At 39.8% G+C, this 18,229-nt stretch overlaps 1 protein-coding gene across 1 annotated transcript in view; it reads left to right on the top strand.

The window, feature by feature from the left end:
- Positions 1-18,229, top strand: part of MAGI2 (membrane associated guanylate kinase, WW and PDZ domain containing 2) — a 1,351,041-nt gene that overhangs the window by 1,196,216 nt on the left and 136,596 nt on the right. The window contains exons 13-14 of the mRNA XM_044920220.1: positions 3,461-3,502; positions 10,662-10,753. Coding sequence (XP_044776155.1) covers positions 3,461-3,502; positions 10,662-10,753 — 134 coding nt within the window. The remainder of the gene's footprint in view (positions 1-3,460; positions 3,503-10,661; positions 10,754-18,229) is intronic.

The raw sequence follows: 18,229 nt of genomic DNA, 5'->3' as shown, positions 1-18,229 counted from the left end.
AGCAAGGCTTCACTCATTTAAGGATTATGCCATGGAGTTTTCGTTCTTCTCACAGACAGTAAATCAGATTCCACATCGCAATAATCGCAGGCCCAAAAGGGAGGTAATTTTGTCTGTCTTCCTGCCTCTAGGAAGGATTATACTTACATAACTTCGGAACAATGGCTGTCGTGACTCCTCCTCTGGATGCCAAGCAAGGCAATAAAAGTTCTTCCCAAAGAAAATGGAATCACTTTAGAATCTTACAAAATAAAGTTCTGATCATGCTAAAGAACTTGGCGATCTAGGAATGAGGCCGCTGTCCTGTTGCTTCGCTTTGCTTTAAGCCAGACTTACTGTTAAGGTTTGTCTCATCATCCTCGGTTCATGGGGCCATTTCTTGAGCATACTCCTCACTGCAGCCTCAGAAGCCAGAGCAACAAACAGATGCAAACAGGAAGAGACAAGAGAAGAAAAATCCGTGTTCTCTGAAACCCTTCCCTCGTGATTCTGTCCCTTGGCGTGAACCCAAGTTGAATTATGATTGAAGTTGTCCACACTTTTTTTCTCTTCACATTGAACCTTGCTTATTATAAATAAGCAATTTATGAGGTACAACGTGTCTATGCTCCCTTGCAGTAAGACATCACTCAAATGTAGAATTATAAAAGTGTCAGGGATCCGTGTGGTGTAATGTGCCGTATGGTGGATGGAACCTCTTTAGAACACAAATTCCTCTGGAATTTCTTCAAAAAGCTCACGTGATCAATTTTCCTTTCCAGAAATTAAGAAGAAATAACCCATATTAAGCAATGAGTATTGCCACGAAGGTAGCAATCAGAAGTAACCCCAGGCCAGTTGAAGCATGATGGAGGAGCAAGGTGGTTTTTAGTACTATACTTGACAAGAAATTATACTTCATAACTGTTCAAAAACAGAATCAAAAACATCTTTGGCTTTTATCCTATGGTTTGTTGTCCATTGCTCATTGCAAAATTCTTTCGTTGTTCAGTATTACAATGCACATATAACTTACGGCTAATCACAAATGGGTGGTTGTATTTCTAAAGTAGTAGTTTTTCTGCAGCTTTTTCCATGTCATCGGTGAGCAAGGGCTGTAGTTGGCACTGTTCCTCATCCTAACACGAGAATCACTTGGAAAGACGGAGGTAGTGTAAAAATATGAGCCACCCAGTGCAGGACTTGAGACTCTAAATGGAAACTGACAGTGGGAGCCACATCACACAAGGTGGATATGCAACATCCAGAGCTTGGAAGCCTGTTGCAAGTGCTCCTGCTTGAGCCTTTCAGGCTCCAGTCTCCCTTGTCAATGTGATTAAACATCTGATACAGTCAAGCTGGAAATGTCAATAGGTTTAAGAAAGGTTCTGACGCATCATGGATGCCATAGCCATAGGCAGCTCTTAAGCGATCATGGAAGGCCACCTTGCCTTCCGAGAGAACCCGCACATCTGAACGCTGCTAGACCAAGCCCTGGCCTCACTCGCTTGGACATTGCTGTTGCCCAATGGCTTTAATGTTCTTAACAAACGTTCTCTGGTGCACTATCTTATTTTAGTGAAATATTAAAAGAAGATGATACATAAATGTTAAGACACTTTTGTCAATGACTTTAGCATTAGAATCATAAAAGGCTAGAAAAAAATTTAATAACATTATCATTTAAAATGTCCTCGACGATGCTATGAAGGTTAATTTCCTGTACCTTTTTCCCATGGGAAAGCCATTATTGCTGGCCTTCACATAATTTATGTTATGGTTTAATCTGTGGAAAAAAACTGCCTTTCAGCTAGAGTTCTAGTATAGCACATTATGTGTCACTTTCCAGTTATAATATATTGATCAAGGAGATCAGTCATTCCAGTGAAGCTGTATTTGCCATTTTTAATATGTGCATTTTAATTGGGAAATCTAATTTCAAAAACAGTACTTTGGGTAGCTTTGTAAACAATTATGGTAATATTTATATTTCTAACAGGTCCCTTTTAATAAAGAAAGTTACCATGACATGAGCTAAGAAATAAAGATAGTGAAATAAATAGGTTGGGGACACATTTTTCCCATGTATTTTAGAAATGAGATCCAATCTGATGGCTAATAAATTTATTTCATTCAATAGTTTAAAACTTAATGCTCCTAGAATCAGAGGATGGGGGGTGGGGGGCCAGGGGAGGTTGTGAGAAGTAAACTCTAAAATCAGTCCTTGACTGAAAGTTCTTTAGTATGTCAGAGCATTTTGTTGGTAGCACAAGTTGACAATGCAACCCAAAGTACTTTCATGAGTAAATATGAGACCATCAGGACTGCAGTAAACCGAATGTAATTGCTGGATGGCAAGTAGGTCCTAGTGAGATTATGATAATATAAAATGGCAGTTTTCCAACTAATGGAAGTGTTTAGAAGGTAGCAGCCTTCTATCCCTGATACAGCTCTATCTTTCTGATGAAAGGATATTTCTCCATTTATAATTCTATACAGTCATACTATACATGGTGGATTTTTAGGAAATAACAGTTCTGGAGAACTAATTTGCCTTTACTGCAAAAACACAGATTACCTGGCAGGATGATCATTCTGCCCTCAAGGAGAGAGCGTGCAGGGTGCTGTGCAGGGTATGGTCGGAAACACCTGTCAAACCCAGAAGGCCAGTGACACTCTGCCTTGTTGTCACCCTCAAAAAGCTTCGATTTCATTTTTGTTGTTGAAGAGTGGAGAACTCTTTATATGAAACAAAGCTCAATAAGAAAGCAATCAGAATTTGGTCTTATTTTAACTTTTATTAATGTAATAATAAAATACAGATTTTATAGTGCCTCATATATCTATTACAGTCTGTACACAGTATTTTATGCTCATGTCCACAAATTTTTATGTTATATGTAGCAGAAATTACATCAAAATCCTAATGAAGGATCTATATTGCTAACAGAAACCGATGTAACTCAACTACTTCTACATCACTTCAACTGTCCAAATAATTGGAAGTATCAAAGTATTTGGACTGATGGACATAAGTCAACACACTCATTGATTGAATTTTCCACTTTTCATCTCAGTACTTGATGACACGATATCTTAACCTGATTTCAAAAACCTCTATTTATTTTGTGCATAGCTCAGGTTCTGGATTGACTTTACTTCTCAATAAGCATTTTTTAGAATGAGAATCAAAGCTTAATTTTTGAAAAGGAGGATCTTTTTTTTCTCATTCTGATCTAAAAGAATTCAGATTTTTCTATTTTGCTGCATGTAAAAGAAATATATTTACAGACCTATTCATATACATAAAACAGGGTGTGTCCTGTCCACTAACGTCCATGGATTTTAGAGAAACAAAATCATTAAATTGGAGCACCAAAGGTTGGGGGTGAGTTATAAGAGCAACAACAAAAAAAGTTAAAGATGAATTTTAAAATGCCGTAAATGAATTTCAATTTTAATTCCCCATTTTCCCATCCAGAACAAGTGCCACCAAGGACCAGTTTTCGAATGGATTCCTCTGGCAAGTATACCCACAGTCCTGTGAATGAAACGTCTTCCATCATGTGTAACAAATCATTCTTCTGAGTAGTATCAGCTTATTAGTATATAATCACTGTGCTAATTTGATTCACCCACATACGCACGTATTTAAGGTAGAGAGCAAGTCCCATCAAAGTGGGTCTACTTGGCTGCCAAGGAAACAAACAAAAGAGAAGGGAAGAGAGTCATACTCATTAATTACTTTCATAAAATGCTTTAGTAAAAGACTAGACTAAAAAAACCAGGTGCCAATAAAAGCCACCAGACTGACTAGGTCCATGATGCCTGATAGAGTAGCTTCTGGCCACATTAAGCTAGTGGGCAATGGAAATGTGGCTACTCTGAACTTAGATATGCTTAAGATGTATGTAAAATCCATATTGGATTTCCAAGACTTCATACAAAAAAGAAATAGAAATGTATATTATCTCACTAATTTTTTATATTGATTAATGCTTAAATAATATTTTGGATATACCAGCTTGAAATCCATTATTAAAGTTGATTGCACCTGTTTCTTTTTGCTTTTTAAAATGGGCTGCTGGAAAATTTTAAATTACTTATGTAGCTTCCATTTTATTTATACTGGACCATGCTAGACTAGATAACTAGAAATAAGCTAGAGTATCTCAAGAGATTTGCAATTTAGATGTTTCCAAAGAACTTACTGGAAATTTTGCTAATGTGGGATGAAATGATTTTTACATCAACTAAATATCTATGTCAGTTTAATTGTTTTAAACCATTCCACTTACAAAATGCAACATTTCAATGGTATTTCAAGTTAGAATAGAATATCATAGTTCAAAAGGTTTCAGTAAGAATCAATTAATATACTTAAAAGGAAAAACATTTTTTTTTTTACCTAACGGTTCTGAAAATACTTACCAATTTTGGTTTAGGCTGAAATATTTAATGTTATTACGGAAATGAAGGAGGAAAAGGAAAATTCAGATTTTTTTTTTACTTTTAGAAAGTGCTTTAAACAGCTACTTAGACCACTGGACTGAAAGCCAGAACACTAAAACAATTGCAGAAAAGCATGTTTCATAATAATAGTACTATTTCAGATCTGCGGGCTCACAGCACACATCTCTAGAGTGTTTCCATGATGACAGCTCATTATCCATCTCAGCATGTTCTAACACCCCTTGGAGAATATATGTGCTTGAGATCATTTCATTCTGTAAGTTTCCATGTCATTTTTTTTTTTTTTGGATATGTAGAAAATATGGAAGATACTGCTTCGCATTTTGTCCTCAAGTAAAGTATAAAGTATTTGTTTAGCTTGGCCTGAAAATTTTTAAACTATGATTATTCTTATACATTGACTGTAAAATCCTTGTAATTTTAAAAGATTATCTTAAGCCCAGAAGGAAAGTGAGACCTAGTAATTACAGTTGCAAAATGAAAGTAAGATTTAATTTGAGATTCTAAATCTCTATTTATTGGCCACAGTAAGCACATTTCTTGAAAATCTCAGCTTCTGAATAGACTTTATTTAAAAACAAAAAAAGCAAGAGAGGAACCACCTAATAGCATAGATTACATATATATATATATATATATATATATATATATATATATATCTGCACAATACTTTCGCATTTCAAAAAATATGCATTAGTTAAAAGAGAAAAGTTATAATAATGGTTTGCTTATATTATACCACTATGTAGTCCACATCTTCAGGAAAAGAACCAATCCAAATATTTATTAAATGTCCACACAAGTATCAAAATATTCTGGAAAATCATGACTACCTCAAAAATAAATGGATCTCCCATACTTCTTCTCACATTTATAAAAGGTCCTTTATCAAATTATGTGTCATAATTTTTCACTCAGATACATTTATCATAATTATAAGGTATTTATTAGCTTTAGCTGCCTATGATGCTTAAGTACAGAGGCAAAACTGATAGTAGGAAGTCCTAAACAATGTAATTATGAAAAGAAGTGATAACTCTACCATAGAATAATGCTGTGGTTTATCAGGTGTACTAGATTGGTGAGTATCTTAATTAAATTCAAGAAAACATTTATTTAGCAACTCCTACAGGCTGTGCATAATGGAATACTACAGATGATAAGGATAATTATTCCATCATCGAGGAAGAATGATAGTGAGAAACAATACATCCGTAGCCGGGACCTTTGAATGGATAACTTCACCCCAAGCCAAGAGAGCCAGGGTGTGGATTATCACAGAAACCAAGAGTAGAAATCACTTCCAGGAGAACTCTCCTTGTTTAGAAACAAAAGACATCAGGGGGTCAGAAAGGGTGTGTCAACAATGTCAAGTGAGGCACAGAAATCAATCAGAATGTGGAAATGGAAATGGCTGTTTGATGTGGTCATTAGGATGTCATCAGTGACCTTAAAGGGAGTGCTTTCAGAAATGCTGCCACAGCAGAAGCCAGACTGGCAGGAGTAAGTCACAGATGAGAGACTGGGGATGGGGAAGTAAAAGCCCCACTAGAGACTACTCATCCAAGACAGAAATGGGGAGCACGAGGGGGTATTTGGTATGGGGAAATCTGAGTTGATTTGAAGGCTGAGGGAGAAAACCCACAGAGTGGGAGTTGGCTTCTATATAGCTAAAATGTGTCTGGCCACATTCATATTACCAAAGGTATAAAGGAAAAAAGTAAAGAGAAGGCATTCTTTTAAAGCAAAAATGTATTAGCTACCTATCTGGTAATATTAGATTCAAGGGATAGAAACTATTTAATTCCTACTTAACTCATTCTGTATCTGGACTGCTTTGAAAGTTCAGAGACCAGGGACCTATTTAATAACCACCTTTGATTCCTGATTCCTTCCTCAATCTCTTTCCTAGATCTCTTTACAAGGAAAAGCCAAATAACTAATGCTCTTTCCAGCAGGAAAAATTGAATGAATTCATTCTCTGTGCCAAACTGATAATCAGCCCATGGTACTTACATTTTAATTAAAACATGAACGGGGATTCAAGTACCGAAATTTAATTGACATGTTTGCAGCATCCCATGTGCCAAATTAATCCATAAATGCCGTTCTTTGCATTTGTGAAGCTTGAATCCATTCATGAAATTAATCAGTTGTGTTCAGTTACCCACCCTTTTCCCTAAAACTGTGCACAAAGTCATGCCTTTCCAAATCTAGACCAAGGATACATACAGCATGTGAAGCTTCTGGAGTCTTAGTGCAAAATAAGAAGCAGCTTTTGAAATTCTGCTTTTCTCTCTTATGAGGGAGGTTGTCCTTATACCTGGATATGGCCACCATTAGCTACTTTTAGTACTACTAGTTTTTCAATATTAGTGGGAGCCCAGGATAAATCAGGACTTATCCAATCTGGTAGTTTGCCACAGTGCTCATGGAAAGTCCCCATCTGGGACAGATGTCTTTAGATGATTTATTTCGTAATGCCTGAGGATCCTGGGACCCAACTTCTAAAGAAGAAACAACAGTAGCCAGGAATGGCCATTGAACACACAAATCCAGAGTGTTCTGCCTCTCCTTAGTCCAAGCAATGCCTGAGAGTATCCCTGACAGTTCTGCAAAAAGGGCTGAGGAAAAGGAAGGTAAACAAAGAGCGTGGAAAGAGAATAACCAAGAAAGCAGAAAACAAACAAAAAAAAGGATGTTGGTGGGGGCCCGGTTGAGTGACATCAAAAGTGACTCAGGTCCCACTAGGTGTCCACCAGACTCCTTCATCAAACAGCCTTCCGGGTGCATGGTTAGCAAACCAACAGGGGAAAGAGGTGGTGATTGTTAAATTCTGTCACAGTGGGGTGAAGAGTTGGCCCTTAGATTTCTTTGCCTTACGTTTGTGCATTAACAGGGGAAGAGACAAAGCATGATCTGGTAATTTTCAGTGTGTCATCAGGCCAGGGCTCCTGGGTGGCTCAGAGGGTTAAGTGTCTGACTTCAGCTCAGATCAAGATCTCAGGGTCTTGGGATTGAGCCCCACAGGTCAGGCTCCCTGCTCAGTGGGGAATCTGCCTGTCGCTCTGCCCCTCCCCTTCCCCCCCCCCCCCCCCCCGCTTGTGCTCTCTCTCAAATAAATAAATAAAATCTCTAAAAATAATAAAAATAAATGTGTCATAAAGCCAGAAGAGCAGCTAAAGGAAAGTATCAGAAACATCATAAGCTTACAAGAGAGCTAACAAAGCAGGGGGGAAAAAAGAGTAATGTCTCTCAGCTTTGTGCATATAATTTTAGTTATTTTTTAAAACCCAGACTCAAAAGGATGGGGAGGGCAGAGGAAGAAACCAGAGAAAAATTATCCTTCTAAAAGCTCTTATTCCCACCCCACAAAGAAGTACTACTGCCTTAAGGCAAAATCTATCATTTAAACTTTTTTTTCCAGTGACTGTGTCTCTAAAGTTTCCATGCCCTGAAGCCTCTGAGTCTATGTTCAAAATTAACAAAGAAATTTTTAAAAATAATATGTGCTGGCATCCGTCTCCAATAGGTCTCTCTTTGCCTCTCTCAACTTGTTCACGTACCATGTAGCTAGTCATCTCTGCCTGGAAGAGTGGAGGGTGGAGATGACATGGTTGGCACATATCACCCTACATTCGAAATCAGAGTGGCCAGAGCCTCGTCAGGAGATTGTAATGTCACCAGATTGCACACAAAGAATAAGAGGAGGAAGATAAATGTCCCACTCACAGCTGTTCTTCAAAGTCAAATAAAATTAACCAGCTAAAATCTATATTCTTTCTACTAAAAACAAGAGTCCTGAGTCATTCATTAAGGAAACACTTTCCAATTCCTCTGGGAATGACAGCATTCGCTAACACAAGACAACCCCCTTGTACTTTGGCACATCTCAAAATTCTGTTACTGGGATTCTCATAATTTCAGCATTCTCTTGGGGGAACGTTTTATTTAGCAAATAAAATGGATTGCAGAGTAAACTCCTTTTAGAGTTCCCCATGTAATATGGATTGCTGCTGAAGCCATTGGAAGAACAGTTTCCCACCTACCTTACTCACCAGTGATGCAAAAATGAGAATATTTATAGGAGTAGATGGAAAGTTCTGGTTATACATATGCTAGTGCTATCATTTTAAGGGTCAAAAATATATTATCTCTTTGTATTTTTTGTCTCTATGTGTTTTATATATGGCCTAGAGTCCTCTAAGCTTAAAGTAACCTAGAGAAGAGATTGCTGTGAGCAGTAGAATCATAAACAACTTCTAAAGATCTGTAAGTGGTTGGGCATTATCTGTCATCCTCCCATCTCCTCTTGCCTTTCCGCCTCCCCCGGGAGGAGTACCTGTGCTTGCTGTGATTTTATAGGGCTATTACATCTGCCTGGAGTCCCAAAGCCCCAAAGGAGCACACACTCCCAATGTGTGATTTCATACATGATGTTGTAGACCCCAGGAATAAACTGAGTTCAAAAGCCAATTGTGACTCATAGAGTATAGGGCAAAGTTTTCATCTTCCTTTTACCACCCAACTGAGTTCTCAGTTCTCATCTTTCAAATATGAACGATAATACAATTTCTAAAGGATGACTAACGCATGTGGAAATCCAGTTGGTTAGTCTTCTCTGAGTTTTATATTAGTCGTTGAATGGAAAGGTCTTTGGTTTTATGTGCATCTGCTCATGAAAGGACATGACTGGTTATGGATTCTTACACAATGTATACATATATGCAAATGTACTTCTGTGCTTGACTCAGTCTTGTTTTGTCTTTTGAGAACAGCAACACATAATCAGCTTATGCCTACATTTCAGAAATGAATGAGTTGCCTTTTGTATATCACTGGAAATGCACAGCCCATATTGGAGGGCACCATGGTAAACCCAGTGTCATTGTGCCTTGTTTACTGGCTCACTTCAGCAGCCCCACTTACTGTAGAGCCTGAGAAAGACTTGCCTGGCCAACATTCACGGAGTCTCTCTCCAACTATGACTAGTACCATATATCCAAATGGCTCAGACACATCTTCCTGTCCCAAGAGAATCATTCTCTGAAATCCCATCCCAATTTCCAAAACCATCCTGTGTAAGCAATTTAATATTGCTTCTATAAATTCTAATACCTCCTTTAAACCATGAAGGCCTAGGATCACTAAATTCTTCTTAAGCAAAGGATGGCATCAATAAGTATTTCCCAAATTTGCTAACATCCAATGGTATCCCAACAATGACCACGAAAGTATGCACAACTCAGTCAAGATGGAGACTTTACCCCCGTGAGAAGGATTCAAAGGTCCAGGGGTAATGCGTAAGCATAAATCACATTCTCCTTCAAAAGTCAAAAGAGGTCTTACACTTTTCATGTATTTATCCTAGGATTGAAAACATTGACATCCAGGAGTCTTCCAGCTTATTTTTAACTACATTTCTGTTCTTTCAGCTAACTGCAGAGAAGTATCCCTCTTCTAGTTTATCTTGAATACACTAGTAAAATCAGTAGTGGCTTCCACATTGTAAAATGTTTGGGGAGATAAGAGTTCACTTACACCAGGCAAATTTCTACCCCTGAGTTATTAAAAACCTAAAGGAGTTTGTCTGAAAATAAAAACTTCACTCAAACTCCCAATACAGAAAAGTTTCAATTCTATTTTTTTTCTAATGTTTATGATTCTAAAAAAGACAATTAGGCATAAATTTGTATCTCCCCCCACCCCTGCCTGACACACACGAAATGGGATGCATCGAGACATAAAGAGATATTTGTAAATTACTAGGCAGTACTCTACCAGGTAGTTCCAGGATGTCATCTCTTCTCTCATGCTTTTGAAACAATGGTTCTAGTCAGAGTAAACATCCTCAAAGTAACAGCCAATCTTCTTGAGAGCAATCTGAATGCTCTCGGGAAAATAAAGAATTATAGAGGCATCGTTTTTTGTTTTTTGTTTTTTGTTTTTGAGTCAGGAAATTTGTATGTTCTTTCTGCCTGTGGTGATACCCTAGTAATGCACTTGTTTGATCACTGTTAATCCAGAGACTACCTAATTTTGGAACTTTTTTTTTACCACATTTTTTTTATCCTCTCTGCTCTCCACCAACTCTAACAGCACTCTCATTAATCACATCCACAAAATTAATTTATCATTGATGTGTTCGGTTTCTCAGGGAGCGGGGAAGAGACAGGATTCATTACTCAATAGGATCTCCTTTATACCAGGTCCAGATTATAAGGAGCTGGATGTTCACCTTCGCAGGATGGAGTCTGGATTTGGCTTCAGAATCCTCGGGGGAGATGAGCCTGGGCAGCCTGTAAGTTGAAACCACTTTATTTCCACACTGTGGGCTATATACTGTGTGTGTGCATCAGGAGAAATATCATTCATTATGAATCTAAAAGAAAATCTTTGAAGGCTCAAAAAAAAAAAAGTTTGAGGTTTGTGTTCTTACTGTTTAAGTTCTCAAAACATGTCGGTGTTTCCATGCCAATATATCATCATAAATTAATGTACATACATTAAGAGGGGACGCTACTCTTTCTCAGAATGGATTGAATTCCTCTTGAATAGTTCAATTTTGTATTGCACCCCTGGTCACTCTGGACAGTGATTCAAGGTAAACACATGGTATGACAGAAGATACACTTGAAGGGGTGATTTGGACCAGCAGAATTATGTACGTTTGCAATCAAAAGTACAAGGGAGAGAAAACATAGGGATAAACAGAAGTAAAATCAAGCTCAATGCTGCAGAATCTCAGCCAGATTCAAATTAAGGGATTACCATGAGAAGATGTTCACAAAGCGAACTTCAATTGGCACAATATTGAGAATTTGGGAAAGGCTCTGGAAAAATTAAAACTGCACGTGCGTGCACGCACACACCCCTCATTATACACCAGAGTCAAAGCATAAAATAATATACAGAAAACTCAACAAAGCTAGATTTATGCGCGTGTATCAAAATACCAGCCATAAAATACTCATTGTAAAAGATGTGTCTTAAATGGTACCCAATATGACTAAGTCAGGTCCATGGAAGGTTTGAATAAATGACACCCATTCCAGCTCAGGTGCCTTAACTCCATTCCAGCTCATGCAAGAGATTTAAGCTGTAAGCCTGTTTCCTCGTCTGTAAGATGAAAAACACAATAGTCCTCTCTCACAGAGAGAGAGCTTTAAGAATTAAAGATAGCATAGGCAAACCTCTTGGTATTGTGCCTGGATCCTATCAGGTGTTGAGTGCATGTTTATCATCATCATCTGTCTTGTTGGTCAGTTTTTCCAGAAAATAAAACCAGAACCAAAAGTGGGCAGAAATCTTCAGGAGAAAAAAGTTAGTCTAACAAATGAAAGGAATCTGTAAAAATGAAAACTGTCCCAAAGTGAAGTCCATTGTCTTGGTAGACAGTGAGCTCCTTCCCCACGGAAGTATTCAAGCGGAGCTGACGAGAACCTGACAGGAACCCCAGAGAGGTTCCTCGGCCCTTCGAGCAGAGTTGGACCAGATGATTGATGAGATCCCTGACTAGGAAGAATGTTGAGAAGCTGAGCTTAGACTCCAAGGATGAGGGAACTCCAGGAAAAAAGACTTATTTCCTAATTTGGGGGGGTAAAATTCGGCATCAGTCAACCTCAATATCACTAATTCCCTAGCTGCCAGAGATGTGAAAGTGCATTTACCATGGAGGTTCTCTGAATTTCCCAACTAGTGCTTTGGGAGGAAAGACAGTGCTAAGGTAAAATATAGGGCACAAATAACTTGGGACTTATTTATCCAGAGACTAAATTAAGGATCTCATGTCACAGGCAGAAGGAACAAATCTCAGTTACATTTCGCTCCCTTTCACAGACGTGTCCCCCTCTATCTGCCACCTGATTCTGAGTTTACCAGGGATCCTCGGTCACCTGGTCAGGAGGCAGCCTCACTCCTCTCTGTCTAGAAAGAACCAGAAATAGTATCCAGTTCCTTCATGTATGTAAACATTTAAACTTCGGCTTCCACAGAGTATTTGTCTGACTTAGTTTCCTTCAGGATCATTCTCTAACCTGTTCATATGTCTCCCTATTTAGTTTGAGCAGTGGGATTTAAAATTCCCCCTAAGCAGGGACTTCATCCTTCCCTTTTTATTCTCCGTCGGTGTCCCCATAAATGAATAGTGTGCCATCAGCCAAAGTGGAGGTTAAGGTCACAGTCCTCCAGACTGCCAAGTCTGCCCCCATTCCTGACAATGGCTACAATGATTTTGCAAAGTCTGAGGGAAGAATCTGCCTCACTTCAGACACTAGCTGCAAATTTGGGGGTCCCATGGCCTCCTTCAGATTTGATAATTCACTAGAACAACTCCTAGAATTCAGGAAAGTGCCGTACTTATGATTACAGTTTTACACTGAAAGGGTACAAATCAGAACCAACCAAAAAAAAAAAAAAAAAAAAAAAGGTCCATAGGGCAAAGTTTGGAAGGGCTCTGCGTGCAAAGCTTCCATCATCCTCAGGGACGAGTTATCCCTCCTAGCATCGATGCCAACCAGGGATGCTCACCCAAGTATTGGTGTCCAGAGTTTTTCTTGGGGTCTTGTTATGTGAGTACGAGTGATTGAGTCATTGAGGTGGTTGAGCTCAATCTCCAGCCCCTCTCCTTCCCAGAGGTCAAGTTGATGTCATAAGGTTCAAAGGCACAACCCTCTAATTATATGGCTGGTCTTTCTTGTCTGGTCGGCGCCCGCGCCCCACCCCCGCCCCCAAGACTGGGTGTGGCTGCTCCACCCTGAGTCATCTCCTTTAGCATAAACTACTGGTACCCACCATGAGTCTCCTCATTAGCATAAACTGTCAGGTTCAGTACAAGGGTCTCACAATGACCAAAGATACTCCTGTTCCAGTGGTCTAAAGGTTACATTTCAGGAAAAGCCAGACCTCTGTTTGGGCTCAGGCTAAATTCTTTATTGTACACCTATATGTTTAAAAGACACTAAGTGAAGGAAATAATGGCACTTTAAGGTGATTTTTATCACATTGTGGGGGATACTGAGACTTTTGTAGGGCATATAAGGGTAAATTCATTAGAATCCATTATACTCGTACTAACATAATGCTTCAAACTTACCAACCTAAGGGATCTCCACCAGAAAGACGAGGTTCCTATTTGTTCCAGAATGCACTGACTGACATACTTTTTCCCCCCTACCAATCTGTGAGCTCCTTGAAGGCAAGGACCATGTTTTGATGGTGTTTGTATCTTCCAAGCCCAGCACAGAGCCTGACATAATAGATATTTGCTAAACGGAACTGAAGAAAGAGTTCTCTTCACCAAGCCAAACTGTCACCTGAACCTCTCAGGAAAAAAAAAAAAAAAGGAATAATCTGGAGTTTACATTTTCTGAGGCCCCTAGATGCTTTTACAGGCTCTGTAGAATTTAAATGGTGTCATCCTAGAATCAGGGATGGTGTCCTAGGAACCCTACAACATGCTTTGCTCAATCCAGTGTTTTAAAATTGTGCAATACCAACTAATTTCACATGTTTAAAATTCAGATTTCCTTATATATTCTCTTGAAAAATAGATCTAGCAACATTGGGCTTATTATCTTCCTCATTGACAATAACCAGCTGGAGCTAAGGGGTGGTCCCTTCTAAACTGAGCATGGCCACAGTTCCCAAGACCCCCTCATGCCTGTGTTATTCCTTTAGTCTACTGTCTTTGACACTCCCATCCAAGAGGACTGGACAAAAGATGAGTATTTTGCACCAAAGGAATCTTCAACCAGGGCCAGATCATGCTTTTACAAGCCCTAAGCATATCATCAGGTTCCTTCCCTTATATGATAAGGACAAACAAGAGATTCATTTATTTATGAAATAAATGTAAAAGAAATAAAGTTCCAATTCTTCCCATGGTGCTTACTTCAGTACAGTCTTTGAAATATGAAATTCTTATGTTGCTGGAACCCCTTTCCCCCATAGGCTCACGCTTTGTCGCTTTGGAGGTAAACTAGAACCACATTCAGGAAATACTGTCTTCACCAGTCTCTCCCTCCTCCCCCAAGGGTAGGAGGGACTGCATGACTGCTCACAGGGAAGGCGTGGTCTCAGCTGGCTCAAGAAGGGAGGGGTCTGGCTGATAATTTGCCTGGCACTGTAAAATTGTTGCCCAAATAGAGCACATTTACTCAAAATGAAGCTCGGGTGTGTGAATGTGGCCTCTGGACAGTTTTGCGCCTGGTCAGTCCACACGCTCCCAGGTTCCCAACCCTTCTGAACATTGACTTTGACTCCAGAGTCCTTTCTCCTTTGCAGTGGGCAGGCATCCAGTATCTATGATAAGCCTCCTCGGATTACGTGGATTGTTGGTTATCCCCGTTGTGTTTATTTAGATTTATTCTGGTTTGTTCTTTCATTTGAATGATTTAAGACACACGCAGGCTGCAAGTTACAATTTTGACCCTTAGGCCATTGAAGTAGAAGGCTGAATCTTCCTAAAGCAAGCAGAGGCAGAGAGTAATGCCTTGAAGACCAGAAGGTTGCCCCTCAGAAAGACCATGTCAGAAAGAGAATCTACTGTAAAGATTTCCCATAAGCCTTTCCTTCCTGCTTTCCTCCATTGTGAGCCCAGAGATAATATATAAACAAAATGTGCTGACCTCATTTAATTGCTGATGTGCTACAAAGGGAGAGGCGCATGAGGTGACTTGGTCCCCAACCACAGGAGGTCTCATAAATTACATCAAACAGGTTTCTGCCTCCATATACACGAAATGGTACTGACATCTCAGGGTGCGCATTAAACACGACAACATAGCTTTCGGCAAATAATGAACAGCAGGACTCCAACTCCAGCAAAGCATATGGGCATTTTTCCTGCGAGAGGAAATACTTTTCACAGTTAAATAACAATAGAAATAGAAAGAAATGAAAAATTGCCAGAAAGGAACAAAAATGGGATTTCCAGCTGTGAGCCAAAAAGAGATGGGAAGGCATCAAGGTGGAAAGATTTAGAAAACGCTGCAATGGAGAAAAACTGTTCATAGAAAGAAGAGGTAATGATAGACAGACTCCTTGGTCAGGGAGTCTGTGCAAACTTGTGGAGAAGTTTCAGAAGGCAGGAGCCTGAAATGGGCTTGCCACATTGTCAGGTTGTCCCAGGATATAATTATTGCAGCTCAGACCTACCGGGGTTAGACTTGCATAGGTAGGGCAGGAAAGATTAAAAGAATTAAAAGGACTGCACATCTGATTTTGGTTTTGTTTGTTTCTTACTTGTTTTCATTTTCCTTTTTTTGTGTTAGCTTTTTCCCCTGGCTGACGAGGGTACCAGCCACTTGAATGCAAATTGCGATTATTTCATATCAAATACTCCGTTTTGTTCCGTGTGCCCTCCCAGCCTGTAAGATAGAGTTGTGGAGTTGTGATTCTTTTGTTTTTTAGAGAAGGCCATTGAAAAGCCAAGGCCATGGATCGGTTGTTCATGGGGCCAGGGGGCAGTCTTTTTAGAGCTATCTTGCCACAAAGTTCTTCCTTCAGGGCCAAAGCAGTAAGGACAAGATAAAGAACTCCTCCAAGAGCGATGAGAAAACTGATGAGTGGGTCTACACAGGCTGAAGGATCCAGTGAGGCTAGAAGAGAGGGGTGTGTGGAGTGAGGACAGGGCTCCCACCACCTCAGCCACGTGACTGACACCCACCCACCACCCCGCCTTGCTCCCTTTTTTCCGTGGTGCATGCCTGCTAGCATACAACAGAACTTACTACACTTACTATCGTCTGACCACTAGACTAGGAGTTCTATAAGGGCAGGGATCTGTATTTATTGTTCACAGATGAATTCCTAACACCCAAAAGTGCCTGTGGGTTCAATTAATACTTGCTAAATCAATAAATTAATTAGTACTCATATCCCAGCAATGCGGCAGAAAAGCAGATGTTTTACTGGGATTTTCCTTTTAACGGGTGATATAGTTTAGGTGATGCTAAAACTGGTATCACCTAGTAACAAAGAAGATAACTTCAAGGGCATCTGTGTATCTTTGCTGTCTGCTTACAGCAAGGGAGGAATGGGAATTTTCCAATGTGAAATTTGGGGCCGGGGGTGGGCGGTTGGTGGGGTGGTTTTTTTTTTCCCCCTAGGTGAAATTTCGTTTTTACTATTTTTGTAGAGGGCCGAATTGGAGCCATGGCTTTCTCAGGTGTGACCTATATCTTGGTTCATTTTTCTCAGTGAGAGTCAGAACTATAGCTTCAAGTTGATAATTAACCAGCCAAGAAGCTCACGTGCCATTTTCTTCTCTGTAACTAGCTGTAAACTCTCTCACTAAAACACATAGGAAATCTAAAGTTCGAAGCATTTTGGGGGACTAACCCAGCTAAATACAGCTTTTCACGGGGCAGTGGAGAAACATAAACATTCATTTTAACTGGCTTTCGCACAAAGCACTTAGCAAATCTTTGAGGGCTCCTTAGCGGGTTCAGTCTTTTGAAGAATAGACTGGAACATCTTTAGAAAGAAACTCATAAATTCAGGTTGGCATGACAGTAAGAGAAAGGGAGAATGTCAGAAGCAAGCATGCCCAGCTGCTGGCCTGTAGGAAATGGGTGAGGAACGTTGCAGGGGAAGAACCTCACCGTACCCTGAGGTTTTCCTTGTGACGGCAATAGTGAATCCCTCCTCAGAGCACCAATATTCAGTGTGGAAGCAAATCTATCCCCAGCCCGCCCCCAGGAATAGGGAAGAAGTAGCTGTAGTCATAGAGAATTGTCATTCCTATGGATAAAGAAAGCTGTTCAGTGGACCAAGGCTAGGAAGTCTTCAGGAAAAGAGAACACTCTTCAGCCTCTGATTTTGCGTATACCCAAGACGTCCTGGGCATTCACGTCAGGTTGCCATGTTGACAGGCCACACCAAGCAGTGTGACCACGTAAGAATGAGTCTGTTGTCACGCCTGAGACACACAGCCTGCGGTCATGATGGGGCAGCTCTGCAAAAAAGCTGGGATCCACGGATCCAGGGTTTGAAAGAGATCATTGTGCCTGAAAGAAATCCATCTGTGAGCAAGGGATCCTTTTATAAAGACTTAGAACTTAGACGATAGCTTCTGTAATATGATCAGGCTAAGGGGTTACGACTGCCTACGGATGCTATATGGCTAAGCCACTTGGCAAAAGAAATAGGATATCCATTGCCCATGTGTTGGAAAAATCGTAGGTTAAACGGTGAAACTAAAATATTTAGTGCTGTTGTTTTTTCTCCGAGAAGGAAAAAAAAAAAAAGCCTCGTTATTGGACACTAACCTGAGTGTTTCTAGTGGGAAGTGGGAAATCTTATATTATGTCTTTCGTGACAGTCCCTGGCTCAGGGTAATTCCCATGCACATATTTCCCAGATATGTTCCTCCTCATTTCTTGGTGTGAGGAAGCAGAAGCATTTCAGGGGACAGGCAAAACTGGGAATGTCCTTTACACAGGGGACAGTGCTCCAAGGAAATATTCAAAGGAATAGAGCAAAAATCGGGAGGAGGTTTGACTGAAACTTTTTTTAAGTCACCTGGCCAGAGAAGCCAACTGTGAGTTTTACTTTGTTTTATTTTATTTTCCCCTTACCTCCAGCCTTGCAAAGCAAAAAAAAAAAAAAAAAAAAATTGAACCATTATCAGTTTCATAATATGCAGCAGCTAGTTTCCCCTGACATTTTTTGAGCACTCAGTATGCGTCATGAGCAAAGTTAAATGCTTTACATGCATTATTTCATTCAGTTCTCCCAACAAGTCCATAAAGCAGCTCCCACTACTTGATTTCCC

This window comes from Neomonachus schauinslandi, chromosome 12, assembly GCF_002201575.2.
Source record: "Neomonachus schauinslandi chromosome 12, ASM220157v2, whole genome shotgun sequence".
Lineage (NCBI taxonomy): Eukaryota > Metazoa > Chordata > Mammalia > Carnivora > Phocidae > Neomonachus > Neomonachus schauinslandi.
The sequence above is the reverse complement of the archived record's forward strand: the minus strand, read 5'-3'. Positions and strand labels throughout refer to the sequence as shown.